The following is an 18,000-nucleotide window of genomic DNA, read 5'->3' on the forward strand; positions in this document are numbered from 1 at the left end:
TTACAGAGATTAAAATTTTAATTTAAAACTTTGCCAACAGAAATTGATTACAAAAAGGGAAATTATCTGTACAAAATAAGAAAGGAGGTACTCATTTTAACAAGAGACTGCCATTATCAATGTATGTGGGAGGACAAAGAGCAGTTCAGGTCAAGCGACAAACTGAGAAACAAACTAATTGAGCTTGTAATATGGAATTCTGATGTGAATTTTCCATAAACAAAGTAAACTGACCTGAAGCAGCTCAGAAGCTAATCAATGTATATAAGAAGTCTATTTTCCTTGCAAACTTTTTCCTCTTAATTTAGAGAAGGAGGACGTACCTAACGCAAGACCCCATGCAGTACAGTGGACCACTACAATGCCTTTTGCTGTGCTTTCTCCCACTGAAGCCTTCCTTTGGGCCTTCCATACAGAGATATTCTGCAGTTTGAGTGTGCCAGGGGTTTAACTCAATCACAAACTATTGCATCTTCACTTAAAAGTTGGGTCCTGACTCAAAATGAAGACAAATGCTTTGAAGACTGTGAAATTCATATGACTAAAAAGACCCCTATCAAAATGATGATTCTCAGACTATTCAAGTCCACATCAAGTAATAGCTGTTGGTCAACAATAAATCTGTATTTACAACACTACACTCCTCTTTTCTACCTTCCATTTTTACACAAAGAAAGAGACAAGAGCATCTTTAAAATTCATCACCAAACAGATAAAAATGGCAGGTGATTTCTAAACTCCAAGTTCCTATAAAACTTAAGTACACAGTATAATCATTACCAGTTTTCTACATTTCTCCACGAGCCAAATCAACATAACTGAGTTGCACTGAAGACATGGAACATGTTTTTTTTTTTTTTTCAGATTTCCAGTCTAACTGCTTATTTTCCACTCAGCTTTGCATCACTTAGTATTTACAAGTTTTACACCTTCAGAACCCAAGTTTAGTGAAGAAACAAAGTAGTAATAGAAATCAGCCCAGATTCACTTCACCTACTTAGTTACCTGAGATACCTAAGTTGGGGCAGAACAGCTTTCTGTGCCCCACCTAAACAGTAAAAAAAAGAGAGAAATGCTAAAGGGCAATTCAGTCAGACTTGAAATTTATCCTACTGACAACACTCTTCCTCCTTCGACTACAAAACAAAAAGTGAGCAACTACATTTTGACTTAGTCTTGGTTAAGCTGAGAGTAATTGTGTTCCTAGCTGTTGGATTTATGTAAACCTAAGCCTTACTTGCTCACTAGCAGCTCCCAGCTAGGGAGGTCAGGGACAGCTGTCTTGTAGGAATGCTGTGAGACATGCACGAGTCCTCCTTACAGCTGGGAAAACTGAGATAAGTAAGAAGTTTGCTCAAGAGCATGCAGTGAGTCAGTAACAAGCTGGCATTACAGCTTCCTGGATCTTAGCCACAAGCTCTGCCCATGGGAGCCCAGTGCAAGGAAAACTACTGTACAGAATCATTCCCTTTTCCATGTCAAAAATTTTTACCAAAAGTAGTACAGATGCTAATAAACAGTGTATGCAATTTCTTCTTTGACAATGAAAGAGTCTTGCAGTTCCTGTTATATTGTATCTTCACCCTGCAAAAGATTATTTCCAGCTTTGATTCTTAGATGTCTTAAAGCTTTTAAGATAAAGTTGAAGATTCAGTTAAACAATGCTGCAGTCAGTACCCTTAACCACAACAATGTTACATTTTCTAGTTTAAGCAGTATTTAGGCTACCCAATTTGGCAATCAAAAGAGAAACCTTGAAGCAAAGAATTCAAATCTGGGGGGGGAAAAAACATGCCAGACTTCAGTTTCACTGGAACAAGCTTTGTAACATGTCATGAAGAGTTCAGAGATTTCAATTCTGTGAGTATCTGTTATTGCCATTTCGAACAAAAGCCCTCTAATCCATAGCCTTGCCCAGCCCATGATGTAGCAGGTATGACAAATGCTGCATGGCAAGGAACAGCTCTGCTCAAAACACAGCTTAATAACAGAAATGAAACATTTGCAATTTGCTTTATGAATGCATCAGAGAGATATCATTTAAGTAATGTTTCCAAAGACCCTGGGACTTAAGCACAGCTATGGAAAATGTCAGCTTCCTAAACTTGGGGGCTTGTTTGAGGCATCTGCCTCACACTAGATTCTTACTTTACTGTGGCCAACAAAGCTTTTAACATACCAGGCAAGATAGAATACCGCTAGCTTGTGCCATCACATCATGGAACAGGAGAGCCAATGGATTCTGTTGTGACAGACAATACTGTATAAAGAAGGCTTATTTTTAATGGCAGAATCACACTGGACACTACTGGCTAACTGGAGCAAGATCTACATGTTTTCCTTCTAGAGTTTTTAATTTGCTCTTGAACCAGAAACATTCTTTCTTTCTAATCAGTTAAATCCAAGAGTACTGCAGAGAGCTCAGTTCTTAAGCATGCTCTGCATCAGGAACGGTCAGTTCTACGTCCAATTGAAACAGAAGAGTTGCTGTTTTCCAAGGGCAGGAATTCTTCACTGGTCCCCTAGCCGGAAACCTTGGCCCCAGTTGTGTCTTCCACCACCCTGCTGATCTTCTGCAGCCCTTCTCATGCTGGCAGGAGGGACACCGAAGCCCGATACTCCTCCTCTCCTATTTGGCAGCCAGCGGTAACTAGGACAAACCAGAGGAGGAGGAGTTAGAGAAACAGATGGACCTTGCAGGTAAATGCCAAGGCTGTGCTTTCTACTTTTCCATGCACTTCCTCTTAGCTGATACACTTTGTAATAAAACTGGCTTTTCCCAGTAGAATTTCAGGGAATTCTTTCCAAATCTAAGCCCTCAGCACACTGACAAATGGAAACACTGGGAAACTTCAATCTCTGGGAAGGGTATGGTAACAAGAGAATTGCACAGAAGCAACAATAGTGGGGGCAGTTTTAGAGCTGTAACCACCTTAAAAGACATTTTAAAAAACAACCTTGTCTTCTAATCTTTATGGAAAATTAGGTTTACCAGATGGGCTTGCAAGCACAGAATTAGAATATAAAGCTTCCCTATTCATTGAAACTTGTACAGAAAGTATAACTGTAATTCAACATTTTATATGATGAAAAGAGTTAACTGAGTTGCTAACTAAAGTTTGATAGAGGAGAAATATTTGCAGCCCAAAATTATGTGGACAAGGGCAACTGAACTACAAACTTTGGCTTCTGATCATAGTATTTCAATGCCAAAACAATGAAGATATCTCAAGAAAAAGCACCTCAAAAACCAAGACTTGCAGTCCCAGTGAGGGGGACTGGTACAGACCGCGAAGCAGAATCATTTATAGCCCTGAACAACTGAGTATTAGTGTCAAACATTGCTGAGCTGGTAGCTACTATAACAATACATGGGGATACAGATAACAGATCATTTACAGGATAAAACTTCTTTTATACACCATATGATAATTGTTAGGGTGTTCTCTTTACTGCAGCTTAATTCAACAGCAGAACTATGACATTTACTCTCACTCTTAAGAGTGGGTAAAGACATAAGCCATCCCAAGGGGCAACAAAGAACTCTCACATGGGCCATTTACAAGTAACTCAACATTTTTTATGACTCACCAGCTCAGTCAGTATGAGAGTCTGAAGAAGGTTGACTTGGCAAAGTATTTTACACTTTACGATCCCACCAAATATATGTCTGATGAACCATACAAAAAATTGGACCAAACAAATAGTGAAGTAAAGAATCAAGTCAGCTTACAGGAACTGAGGTGTGGACAGAAAATTCCTTCCTCCCAAATCCATTGGATATTTAAACATTAAGAAGAAATACAGGTGTCCAACCAGATTTCCTATCAGCTCATTGATGACTCTGTAAAACAAAAGAAAAAGAATGGTTTCACATGCTGTCTTCTCTGAAAGTAAATGAGTGACAATCTTCTGTTCACCTGCCACCAGGATTTGCCAGGGTCGTGACACACAGAAAACTTCCCTGTCCTCAGCATTTTGCAGCCACTTCTTTAGAAGGGTCAACCTCCTGTGCCAACACATCAATAGTCTGTTCCACCCTCCCTTCCAAGCCTTCTCTACATTCTGTATTGAAAACACAATTAAATACTTGTTTACATTGGGGAATTAGACCGTATAGTGATTAGTGCCCAAAATAATCATCTGCAGAGCTAGAGAAGTTACTGCTGTTTTCACTGGACAACCTGTCTCCTGCTCTACTGAACTGTTTTGTTCCCAGTGTTGTAAAAGCACTGCTGACTGGAGGCCCTTGAGTATCTTCTGTCATGCATAGAAACAGCAGGTATGTAAGAGCAAGCAGTTTTCACAAGTCACAGATGAGTCAGTAGGAGGCACAGCCAGAAAAGGGAATTTGGTTTTGCTGTACCATCTCCTCATTTTATAACTCAACCATAAACTTGTTATTGTCACTAATTATGCTACAGCAGCACCAAGAGACCCCAGTCAGTGCAGGGCCCCAGTGAAGGGGCCCACACTGCATAGAGGGGATTTCTGTATCAAGGGGTTTAGTAAAAAAACAAAAACAAAACAAACAAACAAACAAAACCAAAAAAACCACAACAAAACAAAACAAAACAAAACCAAGAGAGACCAAAAAATTCAACAAGTGCTAATATGGCACGCTGTGGGCTTATTGCAATTTTCCCTTGTTTAACAAACTGAAAAAAAAAAAAAAAGATCAGGTTGGACAAGTCTGTGAGGGAAAGAAGTAACAGCACTATCAGAGTCAAGCTAAACTTGTTTCTAAAACCAGTAATGATGGCTGGTTCCAGGGGATGACATCTTTTTTTTAGTGTGTGTTACTTTCTTAGTATGGAGAAGGCCTAATGCACAGAGTTACTAGAAAATACACCAATCTCTCATTACTCCCCCCTCACCTACATTCTGTTCTCTAGTTCTCACATGCACATCTCCTCTTTGCTTTTATGTTAAATGACCACCATGTGACACTGAGCATTATCAGTCAGATTATGTAGTTTTAAGCTTCTTGTTTTAATATTACTCCTAAATTCAGCAGCAAGTTAAATAGCTGTAAAAGCTTTTATAACTTCAAATTGGCCATATAAGTAAATACATACGATCCACCAATGATGTAGTTGAATCCCAGAATAACCCATGGAAGGTAACAGGCCTGAAAAAGAATGCAGTGGAGAGAGTAAGTACAAGTTAAGGATGTAAACCTGCTCTCAACTTCCCACTGCACTAATAAGCATGATCATATTCTCAATGCTTTAGGCATTACACAGGTCCTGATCTATTAACTTAAGCAGATTCAATCTAAAAAGGTCACTCCAAACTGAGCAACCACTAACATTTTTAGACAAAACATATTCAAACATTATAAGTAAACGTGCCTTTCGAACCCTATGTTCCATAGCAAGTTTGCTTCTGGAACAAAGTTCTAAAGTTTTTGATTTTGAAAAGGTCTAGAAATTATCAAAAGAGTCTTCTCTATAAGATCTGACAGAAACAGCCAAGGTCACACAGAGAAAAAACAATTTAAAATACCAACATTTTGTCACTACATTCAGCTTTTACCCAGGCTAAAGTTTATCAGGAATTTTTCCTTTTTTTTCAGAACAATGAATTGTCAGGACATCTTTTCAGTAGAGACACACTGAGTGATACCACATGGAAGACTATGAACTTTGTCTTTGCTGCATCTCAAGGAGTATTCTGTGTGAGAGTACAAGACAGCTTTTATAAGAGAAAATACTTCTATTTTGCCCCTCACCCACTACACATGCACCTTATGGGCAGAAATATTTCCAATATACTATGTGACATACCTTAAATCTTGTTCCAAACCAAAATGATACAATCATGTCTCTGTTCAGCTGGGCCCACACATAAAGTACTGACATGATGAGTGGAATCATCAGCAACTGCAACGTTTAAAAAAGACAAAGTTACCATGACTTTCACAGAAGCACAAGAAACTCAAAGAGGTAGGAGGAGCTATGTGACAGAAGCGGTTTGTAAGCATGGTACATCACTAAAGTCCTTTCAGATTGCCCCAGAATCTTTTCCGATATGTGCCCTGGGTCTGTTCAAAAACTACTGGGAAAGTTAAGGAGGAGAACCTACTTGTTCATTCTCCTTTGCATGACCATGCCAAAGCAAAGGGCTCCAACCTGTGCCAAGTGAAAGAGCAGCTTCAGGGAGCTCCTCTGCTCATACCTACACCCCCAACAGTGAGCCTTGTACCTGTGCCACAATCATTTCAGGGCACTAACCCAAACACTCTCAATCTGGGGCCAGGCTAACATGCCAGATGAAGTGTTATCCATCCAACTGCCACCTATGTCCCCATCCTCCTGAGAGCACCACAGGGGGAAGGTGCTCTGTGCTGCAGGGTATCATAGCCAGCCTTGGTAGAGCTTGGAGTGAACCTGTGCTCCACGCCAGGAGCTGAGGTTATTTCAAACACTTCTTTGACTGACTGGACTATTTCTAGTGAAATAAACACAAAGCCCTGCTTTAGCCATCTGCTGATTTCTGAACTGAGGGCAGGCTGCACCAGCAACATTTCCACGAACTGGCTGAATGCCGTTACCAGCTCCTGTGCTTGGAAAAGAGGTTAAAACTCATCCCTTCAGGGGTAATGCTATTTAACAGATTCCAAATTAAAGCTGGCATCCTAATATCAATCCAGCCTTTCACAAGCCCCACAGTGCACTCTGACTCTCCACACAAGAACCTTATTTAAAGGTTTTATTAAAACTCTTTTTATTTTACTGAAAAAAAAACAGTATCTAATATCTGAATGCATTTGACTTAGGTATAGAGGGCTAGCTATCTTACTCTATCTTCTGAATTTCAACAAAGGCCACTCAAGACAAGTAAAAACCCTCTTATTTTTAAGAAAAAACCACACTTTTATAACAAAAAACTGATTCTTCTTTAATCAATACTTTGTATAGAGATAAAAAAAATTAAGTGCCTCTTTAAAAATACACAAATCAGCACAATCAGTCTAAAATTTGTACAATGTGTGGGTAACTCCAGCATGCTTTTCAAAAATTTGTGGTATCTTCTCCACAGAAAAGTTTAAGTATAAAGTTGTGGACAGCCCTTAACACAATTCGTTCTGGACCCGAGATACATGATCACTGGTTTTGTCTACCAAGGAACCAGAGAAGTGATCTAATAAATGCTAACAATAATTCTGTATGGAAAACTGCAGATATTGGTGCAGTCTTTAGGTGCTGGAGACAGATGAAGATGAGAACAGCAGAGGCAGACTGAAGACATGCAGTTATCTGACACTCTGTTGTGCCCAAAACACACTTTCCAATTTTCACCCTTAGTATTTGGCGAGATAATTATTATTTCACTGAAACCAGTTCTTAAGACCACTATCTTAATCATTCCTGTGAGGATTTTGTAGTTCATGGTTCTGGTCTCAAACTGAAGCTTATTTTTTACCAAAAAAATCTTCTGTTGGCAAGTAAAAGGCATACTGAACTAAATCTGAGAAGATTAATAAACCCAAGAATCATTTCTAAATAGAAAAATAAGAAGCAGATCTACATTCATTAAAAGAGAAACAGTGCATAGATGACATCTTGTGTCCATTTTAGTAGAAGTCTAAGCACTTCCTGACTGCACAAAGACACAATTTTTACTTCTCGGTTCCCTAACTAGGTTAGATGCGCAGTCAGATCCAAGCTTGTGCCTTCAGCTGAGGCTAACCCAATCTGAAAAATTAACAATACACACACAGCAGCCTATTCTGGTATAATCTGAACAGCCTAGCTTAACTACGTTCTGCAGATCAGTCAATAATGCCCTCTATAAAGTCATCAAGTAGTCATAAAGTTTTGTAAAATTATTATCTAAGAAACTGCGCCACACTTACCTGCATGTCCATTACCAAGCCAGTTATCTGTCATTGCACCATGAAGGAAAATGCAGAAAAACCTGACAGACTACAACAATAAAAAGCTGCAGACACACAGAACACACATGCAAAGATCTTTAATATTCAGAATTAATACTACACTGGTTTAGATTAAAAATTCCAATGATCTAGAAATGTACAAATTTTGTTTCAATAACTGCTTTTTGGCAGCCTTTCAGGTGCCCACCTGAAGTCATTACCCCAAGAGCTGATGGGTGCACTGGCTTTTCCTCCCTGATGAAACTGGCTAGCTACAGACTCAATCAGTCCTTGCATAAAGGCACATTAAAGTTTAACAACTGTATTCTTTCATTAGTTTAACACTGACATTTTGGTTTTCTAACTAAAGAAACACCAGATCATTAAAAAATACCAATATATTGCCAATGAGTCATAGAAAAGAAGTGATTTCTTAAAGTGCATCAATGCAGGCTTTTAATACTCCTCTCCCACCTTGGAGCTCAAAGAACCTGTTGTAGTAACTGCTGAGTAGAAATAATCACTGAATTATTTTAATACCATCAGGATGCTTTTAACAGATCATAAATACATATAAAATGGCATCCAGCATTTTCCCAGATCATGCATCCAGGTTGATCCTTACATCACGCAGGGAACAAACAACTAGAAGCTTTTAAATGACCAGTTTGAAAGTCAAGTCATAATTAGATTAATTAAATGCTCACGGCCAACAGCCTGCTATCATAAAGAAAACCTTCATCTTCATAACAATGTAACTAAAAGCATCTTGTTACAGCTGTGGCTCGACAGGACTAGCAGGAATAGCAATTCCCTCCACCTAGTGGAATGTAACTAGAGATAATGTATTGATAAAGCATTTCTATACACCAGTTCTCCTGGTATCTGGTTCACATCGATGTCACCCCTTCCTTTTTTCCACCTGCTGTGCCACTGCAAATTGCTACGTGGAGGCAGCAACAGCATAGACAGAAAGGGAGCAACTCCAAGGATGGAAGTTCCACACCCCCTCTTGCCAGTCATGCCAGTATTTCACTGCCCTTACAGTAAAAATGGTCTTTCTCACATTTAAATGGAATTTCCTGTGCTTCATTTTGTGGAATTGGGTGTCCAGCTCCAGACCCCTCAGCAGAGAAAAGACATGGACCTGTTGGAGTGGGAGCAGAGGAAGGCCACACAAATTACTGGAGGAATGGAACACCTCTCTTTTAGGGAAAGCTGAGAGAGTGGGGGGACAAAAATGTTTAGTAGGGGCTTTTGCAATAGGACAAGTGGTAATGGTTTAAACTAAAAAAAGGTTGATTCAGACTAGGTGTGAGAAAGAAATTTTTTACTATGAGGGTGGTGAAACACTGGCACAGGTTAACTGGAGAGATGGTGGATGCTCCATCTCTAGAAACATTCAAGGTCAGGTTGAATGGGGCTCTGAGCAACCTGATTTAGTTGAAGGCGTCCCTGCTTGTTGCAGGGGGCTTGATAACTTTTCAAGGTCACTTCCAATTCAAACTACTCTATGATTCTATGACAACACCCCAGGCTGCACAATCCCAGCTCTCCCATCTGCTCATGTGACAGATCCTTCAACCCTTTAATCATCTTCATGACCCTTCACTGGACTCTCTCCAGTATGCCCATGTCTTCCTTGTACCTGGGAACCCAGAGCTGGGTGCAGCCCCCATACATCTCTCAAAGGCTGAGCAGAGAGGAGTAATCACCTGCCTCAACCTGCAGGCAATCCTCTGCCTAGGACAGCCCAGGGGCTGGTGGCCACTTTGGCCATAATGGCACATTGCTGGTTCGTGGTCAACTTTGTGTCCAGCAGGACACCCAGGGCCTTTTTTGGAAGATGCTTTGCTTTGTCAGTCTGGTCTGTCCTGGTACCTGAGGCTGCTCCTTGCCAAGAGCAGGACTCTGCATTACCCTTTGCTGAGCTTCATTCCTGGTCAGCCCATTTATCCAGCTTCTACAGATCCCTCTGAATGGTGACAAAACCACCTGGTTTATCAACAACTCCTCCCAGTTTTGTATTCAAGATCTAAAAGAAAATTCAGGTGGTACAGCACAGCCCACAAAAATGTTTCCCAGCATTCCCAAACCAACAAGCCCAGCTTCTTCAGGAAGTTGTTTCTCTGAAGATATCACAACAGTGCTTTCACAGACTCAGATGACTTGTACCCAGCAGGTAAAGGATCTCTCCTTTTCAGGGAGAGAATTTCAGGGAATGGCAGTGATCAGCCCTTCTTGCACATGGCAGCTCGAACACACTAAATTCAGTGCTAGCCCACACAAGAGCAGCTCAGCAAAGCAACCCAGCCAGCACCAGGGACACTCAGCCAGCACGTGCTCAGCTCTGTGTAGGCAGAGCTCCAGTCCCCACACTGCACACTCATGTGAGCATATCATTAAGTGTTCTCCCTGCAAGCCACTCGCTACCTTTTCAGGAAGGTTACAAATTCTTCTGGGAACATTTACTCCATTTTAAAACTGTTCCTTGATAAAACCTGGTCTTTGAACATACTTCAGGTGGGAACAGGAGAACCAAAATATTTCTCAAAGTTTGATGACGAGAAGGATACAACAATGCAGATCCAGTTAAACAGGAGCATGAACATGTAATCTGCTGGCCTTCCATCAAAAGCCCCTGAAAATAAAAAGAATCATTTTGAATCATCAAAGGCACTAAAATTTTGCTTAAAAATTAGGACAACTTTTATTTTTCAGAGTCTAATAAAGCTGAGTTTATAACAGTTGTTTTGCATGCACTCTGTGGTCTACAAGTATTTTTTAAATTTTAAAAAGCCTTAGAACAACCTACAGGCTGAAAAATAAGACATTCAGCCTACTGCATTAGAGCACAAGCAGTGTCTATACTTAAAAAAGAACACACTGACTCTGGAGATAAGTAGTTTTAACTACATAAGATTTCAAAAATGGAGTTTCAAAAATGGACCCCATCATTCATATGAAACTGCAGGTTAGAAGCACAGAATAAGGAAATACACGTGCACAGCAAAAGCAGAAATACCAAGTTTAATGACTGAGTCATGTGAAAACCAGCCCTTACTCAGGCAAATTGCATCCTCTTTGCATCATCTCATCAGACTCAAGAGATGCAATGGTTTTTACACTCCAGAAAAAAATTAGTACCCATGACAAGGAGGGTACACATGTGCAGCACATTCTATTCCTTCTAAGCTGTACTTGCTTGTCTAATTCACCATTCCAAATGTGTGTCAATTTTTCAGGATACTGGAAACAAAAATAATAAGAGTAACATTCCCTGCAGGTCATATAAAATGAAATGATCTTTAGATGCTCAGTAGAGTTTGAGACCTGACAGATACAAGTACCAAAAAATAACCCTGTAGCAATTCCTTGCAAACATGAAAAGCTGAGGCTCTCACTCTTGCTAACTGTGGCAAAAGGCTGACAGAGACCTCAGCATCTACGCAAGACTTCCATCAACTTTCATATAAACCCAGGCAGGAAAGGAAAGCCTGAGAATATTGCTGAAAAAGACCCAGACCAGTGGGTGTGAAACACAGTGACAGTGGAATGACAGTGACACACACAGCACATCACGGACAACCTGAATTACATGCTCCTAATTAAACATCAAAATGCCTAGAAAGAATGCCACTGCTTAATGTGAGCACTGCTCAGCTTCATAGAAGTATTCTTAAAGGAAGAAAATATACTTTTAAGCATTAGAATAGCCTATGTAAAACAAAATTACTAAAATACCAGTTTTATTGTTTAAGTTCAGCCATACAAATTGCATGACAGGAAAAAAAACGTATTTTGAAAAATATATCAGAAAGTGTTAATGTTGTAAAACTACAGAAACTGAAAGTTTTTTCCTTACTGTTGCCATACAACAAATAAAAACAAATAAAGAGAAGAAGCTGACTTAGACTGTAGAAATGCCAGCTCAGGAATCCTTCCAAAACTGGAAGAAATCAAAGCTATTATTATTCTTCTAAATTTTTTCTCTTTTCATTATCTACGAGATTGCTAACAAGAGTTTTAGACCAACCATTTAAGTTGACTTTTCGTTGAACATCTAAGGAAATTGGACTACAAACTGCCAGAAAGCTCAGCACAGGTATTGGGTGAGCTGTACCCCATGGATCCTTCTGTGGAGCCCGGGGTATAATCCAGTCATCTGGGAAGAGCTGCAGACCCATAATCTCACCATTCATACAGCTGGGGAGTGAGCTCTGCATTTTCTGCTTACTCTGTTGATATTTGCTCTTCACCAACCAAAGCAAAACAAAAACACACCAATCTCCCTTTCCTTTGGAAGTTACAGGTCAGCCTGTTAGGAAACAGCACAGAACCATACAGATATTTCTGACAGCTAAATTTGAAGCTGGCAGGCAGCAGCAGTGTATGCTCAAAAAGCATGCACAATGCTGAAAATAGACGTTTACTTTCTCAGTTTCACAGACAACAGGAGGCACAGACCAATGCAGACTTCCACCTGTAAACACTTTCAGCAACTTATATACCTTCCAACTACAGAAGGATTCAGGCCTTTTTCAGAGAAAGGGCTAACCTAACCAAGGATTTCATTTATACCCAGAAAAATGACTATAAGATAAAAGAAATGCATTGGTTCAAACAACACAAATGACTTTTGTTTTGCGTTGTTTCAAAATCCAGATCTGTTGTACAGCACAAATTTACTCTCTTTCATGAGATTTGTGCCACAGCACAGACAACTAGAGCATTTTGTAAGTATATCTACAAGCAGTGAGGTCTTTTAATTTGCATAATTAACCAGGAACTCTTACTACACCTGCCTGTGCCCAGTCAGAACTGCCAGCACTCTCATGTACTCATAAACCGCCGCAGAAAGGCTCAAAAGGAAGCAGGAACCACTTCTAGCTATTAAACTAGTACTTATTTTTTACTAAGAAAACAACCAAATACAATCTGGCACCACTCCTGCTTTTCCCTACCACTCTTTTTAAGACTTAAATGTGATTCCACAATACTCTCTGAATGGCAGGGATCTCCTCTCTCATGGGACTTCCCAACATCACCTTCCAATGCATTCCCCTTTACACCATCAGTGTTAAGACTCCATTAGAACGATACTGAAATTCTTACTCACAAAGGCTTTCAGGAGGAGTCTGGCTTTGCAAATATTTTAATTATTTATGTCAATTAAAGCAATTTTTGTCTCGGTTTAATGAAGTGAGCAGTGCAAAAGGAAACCAGTTTTGAAGCTACCTTGTACCAACAATCCCTCTGTTTGAGAGAAATTATCGATTATCTGATCTGTTTTTCACTTAATTTTTCCCCTTAACTGAAAATCCTTCTAGTCTCTTAGCTTTTCCACATATCTGTTAGGCAGAGGGTCAGACTTTCTTTGAGGGAGGTATCTCTCAATTCAACACAGACAACAGAATAACACAAATAAGCATCCCTATTAAAACAAGAAAAAACTGATGTTATTTTCTCCCAATGGACAAGCCTATTATTACATTATGCTCTATCATCCTTCTCTGATAAAAAGCATCAGATACAAAAACACAGAGGTAAACATCATCTTTTAATCTGTCTCACTCTTTTAATATTCTTTTAATCTGTCTCACTTCCTTAAATCCAGCAACTAAAAGCACCAGGTCCTCCTACTGAAACAAGTATCAAGTTCAGATCCTAAATGGCCAAAGGGAAGGAGCCAGCCACAGAAAATCAGTTTTCAGAGCAGTTTCACATTAACCAACATAAGCTGGCACAGAGATGAGCCATCTCTTATCAGCTCCAGGCAGGCTTCACCAGGGGCATACAATTTAATGGCCAACATACCTGTTTCTAGTCGTGATGAGTATTGATACAAGAAATACAAATTCACCAAGTAGAGAAATCCCGTTCCAGGTCCCACTGGGAAGAAGAAAGTCGCCGTTATCGGCCGCCAGATCTGTCAAGATCAAAAGAGAAAGCTGTATTCATAAACTGCAGAATGAACTGATGTGCACAAGCTTTTTATTTACTTTCATTACTTGATAATGACTTGGAATATCAAGAAGAAGATTAAAAATAGCCCAAGTATCGATTGTTCCTGCTTCAGCAGCTTTTCTAGTTGGGGTGTTTTCTTCAATTTGGTAAGCAAAGCAAAGCTATTAAGACTACACCAGAAATATCACACAACTTTTCAAACTGTTTTCCATCACATCTTTGCAGTAGTGAGTCTTTAATGCAGTGCAAAAGAGATTCGCTGGCAAGGATGCTACCATGTTTAAAAAACAGCCATACAAAACCCATTCTTCTCTGCTGAACAGAGGCCAAAGAATTCACAGCCTTTAGTGTACCATTCCAGACAGCACGTGCTGCTCTGAGCATTTGGGATCTGCTCTGGGACAGTCTCCCAGCTATGAATACTGGGCATAGCCAACTGCATGACAGCACATAGCAGAGACAGAAAATGTCTGGTCATTCATGAATGAGCTCTTAATGCAGCAACATTTACAAACTGAGTATTAGGATCCTGAACATCACAGTTCAAGAAGGAAAAACAGAACTAGAGGAAAAACCAGTCATTTATGTTACTAAATCTTGGGAACAATACATGAATCAAGGTATAGAGAGAGAGTCATGGCTTAAATTATTTTTTCTTTCTTCAGTGAAGATACAATGAGATGATATAACAGAAATTTAAAAATTTAAATCTTTCCCCTTCCTTCATTTTGAGCTCCTCCAATGAGTGCTCTCCCCAACACTGAACCTGTAACATCACAGTGCAAGGAAAAATATGTCCAGTTTGAGACCACTTTTGATATTGCTATTGACACCTCGAGGCATCAGTTGTTAGCTTACATGGACCATATCTAAGCACAGAAGTTGACAATCGCAAACAGAAGCTTTTTCAAATTCCAAACCAGAAGGTACAAATGCACTTCATTACAGAATCACAGAATGCGTCACGTTAAAAGGGACCACAGTGGGTGATCTGAGCCAACCTCCCTGCTCAAGCAGACATTCTAGAGCACATGACACTGGATTGCACTCTGACAGTTCTTGAATAACTCCAGCGAGGGAGATTCCACAGCCTCCCTGGTCAGTCTGCTGCAGTGCATGGTCACCCAGGTCAGGTGCAACTTCCCGTGCATCAATTTCTGCCCATTTGCATTTGTCCATCTTCTGACACTTACAGAAACTGCTGAGGTTCCCTCTCAGTCTCTCTTGTCGCAGCTGAACAGGCCCAGCTCCCTCATCCATTCCTCATCAGAGATGCTCCAGTTCCTTGATCACCTCTGTTGCCCCCTGCTGCACCCACCCCAGGAGCTCCATGTCTCTCTTGTAGCTCTGCCAAAAAACCTCCTGGGCCAGCTGCAGTCTGGGATGTTTGTCCAAAGTTACAGCTCCCAAAGTCACGGCCACACGAGGACACAGAGCTGGGCAAGTCACCCGTAGCCACAGCCATAGAGCTCCTTGCTAGAACAACCAGTGCCCACCACAACAACTCCCACAAAAAATGTAGGAAAAACCACACCAGAATGAGGCACAAGACGAACTACAGGGCTGCCAGGGGCAACAGCCCTCCTTCTGTCACCCTGGCAGGGACGCGCTGCCCGTCACCGCGGTGGGGGCCCTTGGGCCTGGGGGCTGGGCCCGGATTTACCCGGTGTTCTGCCCGCAGGCCCAGTACAGGTTGAGCGGGAAGGCGGCTCCACTCCCGCCAGAGAAGCTCTGGTCACCCCGATCACCCCTGGGCGCTGTCTCGGTGCACGGCGCCTCCAGCGCGGCCGCGGAACCGGGGAAGCGGCCGGCCCCGCGAGTAGCCCAAGCGAGGCCCAGCAGCGCGGCCGTGCACCACAACTCCCAGAAGGCCGCGCGAGCAATGTGTCATAGTGAGCTACTGTGCGGGAGCCGCGCGGCACGCCGGGAGCGGTAGTGCGGCCCTTACCTGGAAGCGGTGGATGAAGGCGTCAGGCCAGAGGAAAAGGTTGACGGGGCTGACGAGGCCCAGCTTGCCCACGAGAGGCACCGCGATGGAGCCGGCGAACCAGTAGCGCGTGATCAGAGGGATGCTTCGGAACCAGTCCCCCAGGTCCGACATGTTGCAGCCGCGCCTGGCCGCCGCCCAGGCCTCGCCACGAACCGGCCGCTGAAGAAGAGACAAGATGAGGGCTCAGCCACTCCCGCTGCCCGGTCACGGAGGGGGCCCCGAGCCAGACGTGGCGCCACCGAATTCGGCCGAGCCGCCGCCGCTGCTTCCGGCCCCGCCCCGGCAGCCGGGAGTCCCGCCCCGAGGGCGGAACGGGGACCGAGCCGGCGCCGGTGGGCGACGGGGCTGTCGGGTCAGCCAGCGTTCCCTTCCCCGCGAGGCGCTCGTAATGCGGGGGCAACAGGAGAGAGCCGGGAACAAGTCCTGCGCCTGCGACAGCCAGAAAAGCCATGTTCTGAGTGACCTATTGCACTGCGTTATAAATACACTTGCCTGTGAGGACGCGACGTTTTTACTTCATTGCCCGGCGCTGGCCGCGCTCCTCTCTCCCGTCCTCACCCAGGTTGCCGCGCGACGCCCACGAGGGAAACTACAACTCCCAGCAGCCCGCGAGGCCGCAGGTGGAGCGGTTCCATTCCCTGATATGTGGGGAGGGGAGCGCTCGCCACCCTTCCGGCTCTTCCCCATCGGTGAAGCGGGAGCGGGCTGTACCACGCGAGCGGCGCCCCCCGGCGCGGAGCGTGGGCGGAGCCCTGAGGGCAGCGCGGGAGCGGCGGCGCCGGGCGGGGATGGAGCGCTGCGATCTGGGCGAGCGGCGGCGCGGGCCCATCTGGACCCGCAGGGCGGGGGCGGCCGGACCGCGGGGGTAACGGGGCCGGGCCGCGGGGAGCGGCTGCCCGAGAGGAGCGGGCGGACGGGGCAGGGCCGGCCCGGGCCCACCTGAGCCTCTGCGAGGTGGTTGAAGGGGCAGCCCGGGGATACCCGGTTAGATAACGAAAGGAGCACGTTCCCCTTGAATTACAGAATCGCTGCGGTTGGAAGGGGCCTCTGGAAATCATCCAGTCCAGCCCCGCTGCCAAGGCAGGGTCACCTAGAGCAGCTTACATAGGAGTCCAGGTGGGCTTGGAATGTCTCCAGAGAGGGACACTCCACGACCTCCGTGGGCATCCTGTTTGGTGCCCTGCCATCCTCAGCCTCAAGTTCTGCCTCCTGTTGAGGTGAAATTTTTGTGTTTTAGTTTAAGGCCATTGCTCCTCGTCCTGTCGCTGGGCACCACCGAAAAGAGTCTTCACCGATCCTCTCGGCACCGCCTTTGTGATACTTCCATGTATTAATGAGATGCCCGCTTGAAGGCGGAGCAGGTCCCCAAGGAGGCTGTGAAACCCCCGCGCTCAGGCTGCTCAGCTTGGCTGGGCACTTATCCTAGTTCAGGTGTATTGAATAAAATGCCATGGGGGAATTCCAGGAGATTAATCGCAGTGTGGTATGCTATGTAAATACTGCCTGGTCTAAGCTGAAGAGCAACGACACAAATGATGCTTTGGGGGTCTCTGTCCTGGGGGACTCCGGAGGCAGCCCTGTGAACTCTTAACTCTGTTCTCCTGGCTTAGTTTAGTTGCAGGAAAACTTTTGAGAGGCAGAGAGTGACGCTGAGAAGGTCTTGAGAGGTTCTGTAGCTGCAGTGGTAATACTTGTGTTTCAGCATGGTTTTAGAAGCAGAAGTCATACTTCATTTGTTAGGGTCTTTAATGTCATAATCCCACACAAACATCACTAGATTTCAATTACACTTTAAAATAGTTTATCTTTCTAATTTCATAGCCCTTGTATTGAAGAAAAGAATGGGCTTAACAGTGAGGTGCAATTAGTTTTATCTCTAGTCTGCACCACAGCTGTATGACCTCGTGTTCACTCAGACTTTGTAACATTGCCCCACAGCCCCATGAAGGTGTTGGGTAGCATATTCTGTGTCTCAGAGAGCTATCAGTATCTTATACAACCTTGCATTCTGCAAGTGCTCTGCAATCTTTAATCAGCCTGCCAATATCTGGCACACGTTTGGTGTTTAGCTGTGAATTCACATCCAAGTGATAATACAAAATGATTGGCTTGTTCAGTGTTAGGCAATACATCCAGGAATAGCAGATCTTTCAAATCTCAG

The 18,000-nt window shown here is 43.2% G+C and overlaps 2 protein-coding genes across 6 annotated transcripts in view; one reads left to right on the forward strand and one right to left on the reverse strand.

Moving 5' to 3' along the window:
* On the reverse strand, positions 1–16,423 carry DERL1 (derlin 1). Its single transcript, XM_053987684.1, has 9 exons — positions 16,332–16,423; positions 15,798–15,998; positions 13,700–13,811; positions 10,459–10,523; positions 7,862–7,888; positions 5,790–5,885; positions 5,079–5,131; positions 3,734–3,844; positions 1–2,650 (listed from the first exon to the last, which is right to left on the reverse strand). Exons 2-9 carry the CDS (start codon positions 15,948–15,950, stop codon positions 2,512–2,514), a joined length of 756 nt encoding a protein of 251 aa, XP_053843659.1. The 5' UTR covers positions 15,951–15,998; positions 16,332–16,423; the 3' UTR covers positions 1–2,511.
* TBC1D31 (TBC1 domain family member 31) overlaps positions 15,970–18,000 on the forward strand; it is a 23,064-nt gene continuing 21,033 nt past the window's right edge. For 4 of the 5 annotated variants that reach the window (XM_053987622.1, XM_053987631.1, XM_053987649.1 and 1 more), the window contains exons 1-2: positions 15,970–16,704; positions 16,863–17,056. In XM_053987622.1, coding sequence (XP_053843597.1) covers positions 16,015–16,704; positions 16,863–17,056 — 884 coding nt within the window. In that variant the 5' untranslated portion in view covers positions 15,970–16,014. The remainder of the gene's footprint in view (positions 16,705–16,862; positions 17,057–18,000) is intronic. The other variant, XM_053987657.1, reaches the window with a different exon arrangement.

The sequence above is a fragment of the Vidua macroura genome, chromosome 1 (assembly GCF_024509145.1).
Source record: "Vidua macroura isolate BioBank_ID:100142 chromosome 1, ASM2450914v1, whole genome shotgun sequence".
NCBI classification, from domain to species: Eukaryota; Metazoa; Chordata; class Aves; order Passeriformes; family Viduidae; genus Vidua; species Vidua macroura.

Excerpts from the sequence above, each read along its gene's own strand:
- DERL1 (XM_053987684.1), bottom strand. The coding sequence starts at position 15,950 with ATGTCGGACCTGGGGGACTGGTTCCGAAGCATCCCTCTGATCACGCGC. Across the intron at positions 10,524-13,699 it reads CTCATCACGACTAGAAACAG|GGGCTTTTGATGGAAGGCCA; the intron begins GTATGTTGGCCA and ends TTTTATTTTCAG. Across the intron at positions 2,651-3,733 it reads CTGTCCACACCTCAGTTCCT|TTACCGCTGGCTGCCAAATA; the intron begins GTAAGCTGACTT and ends GGTTTGTCCTAG.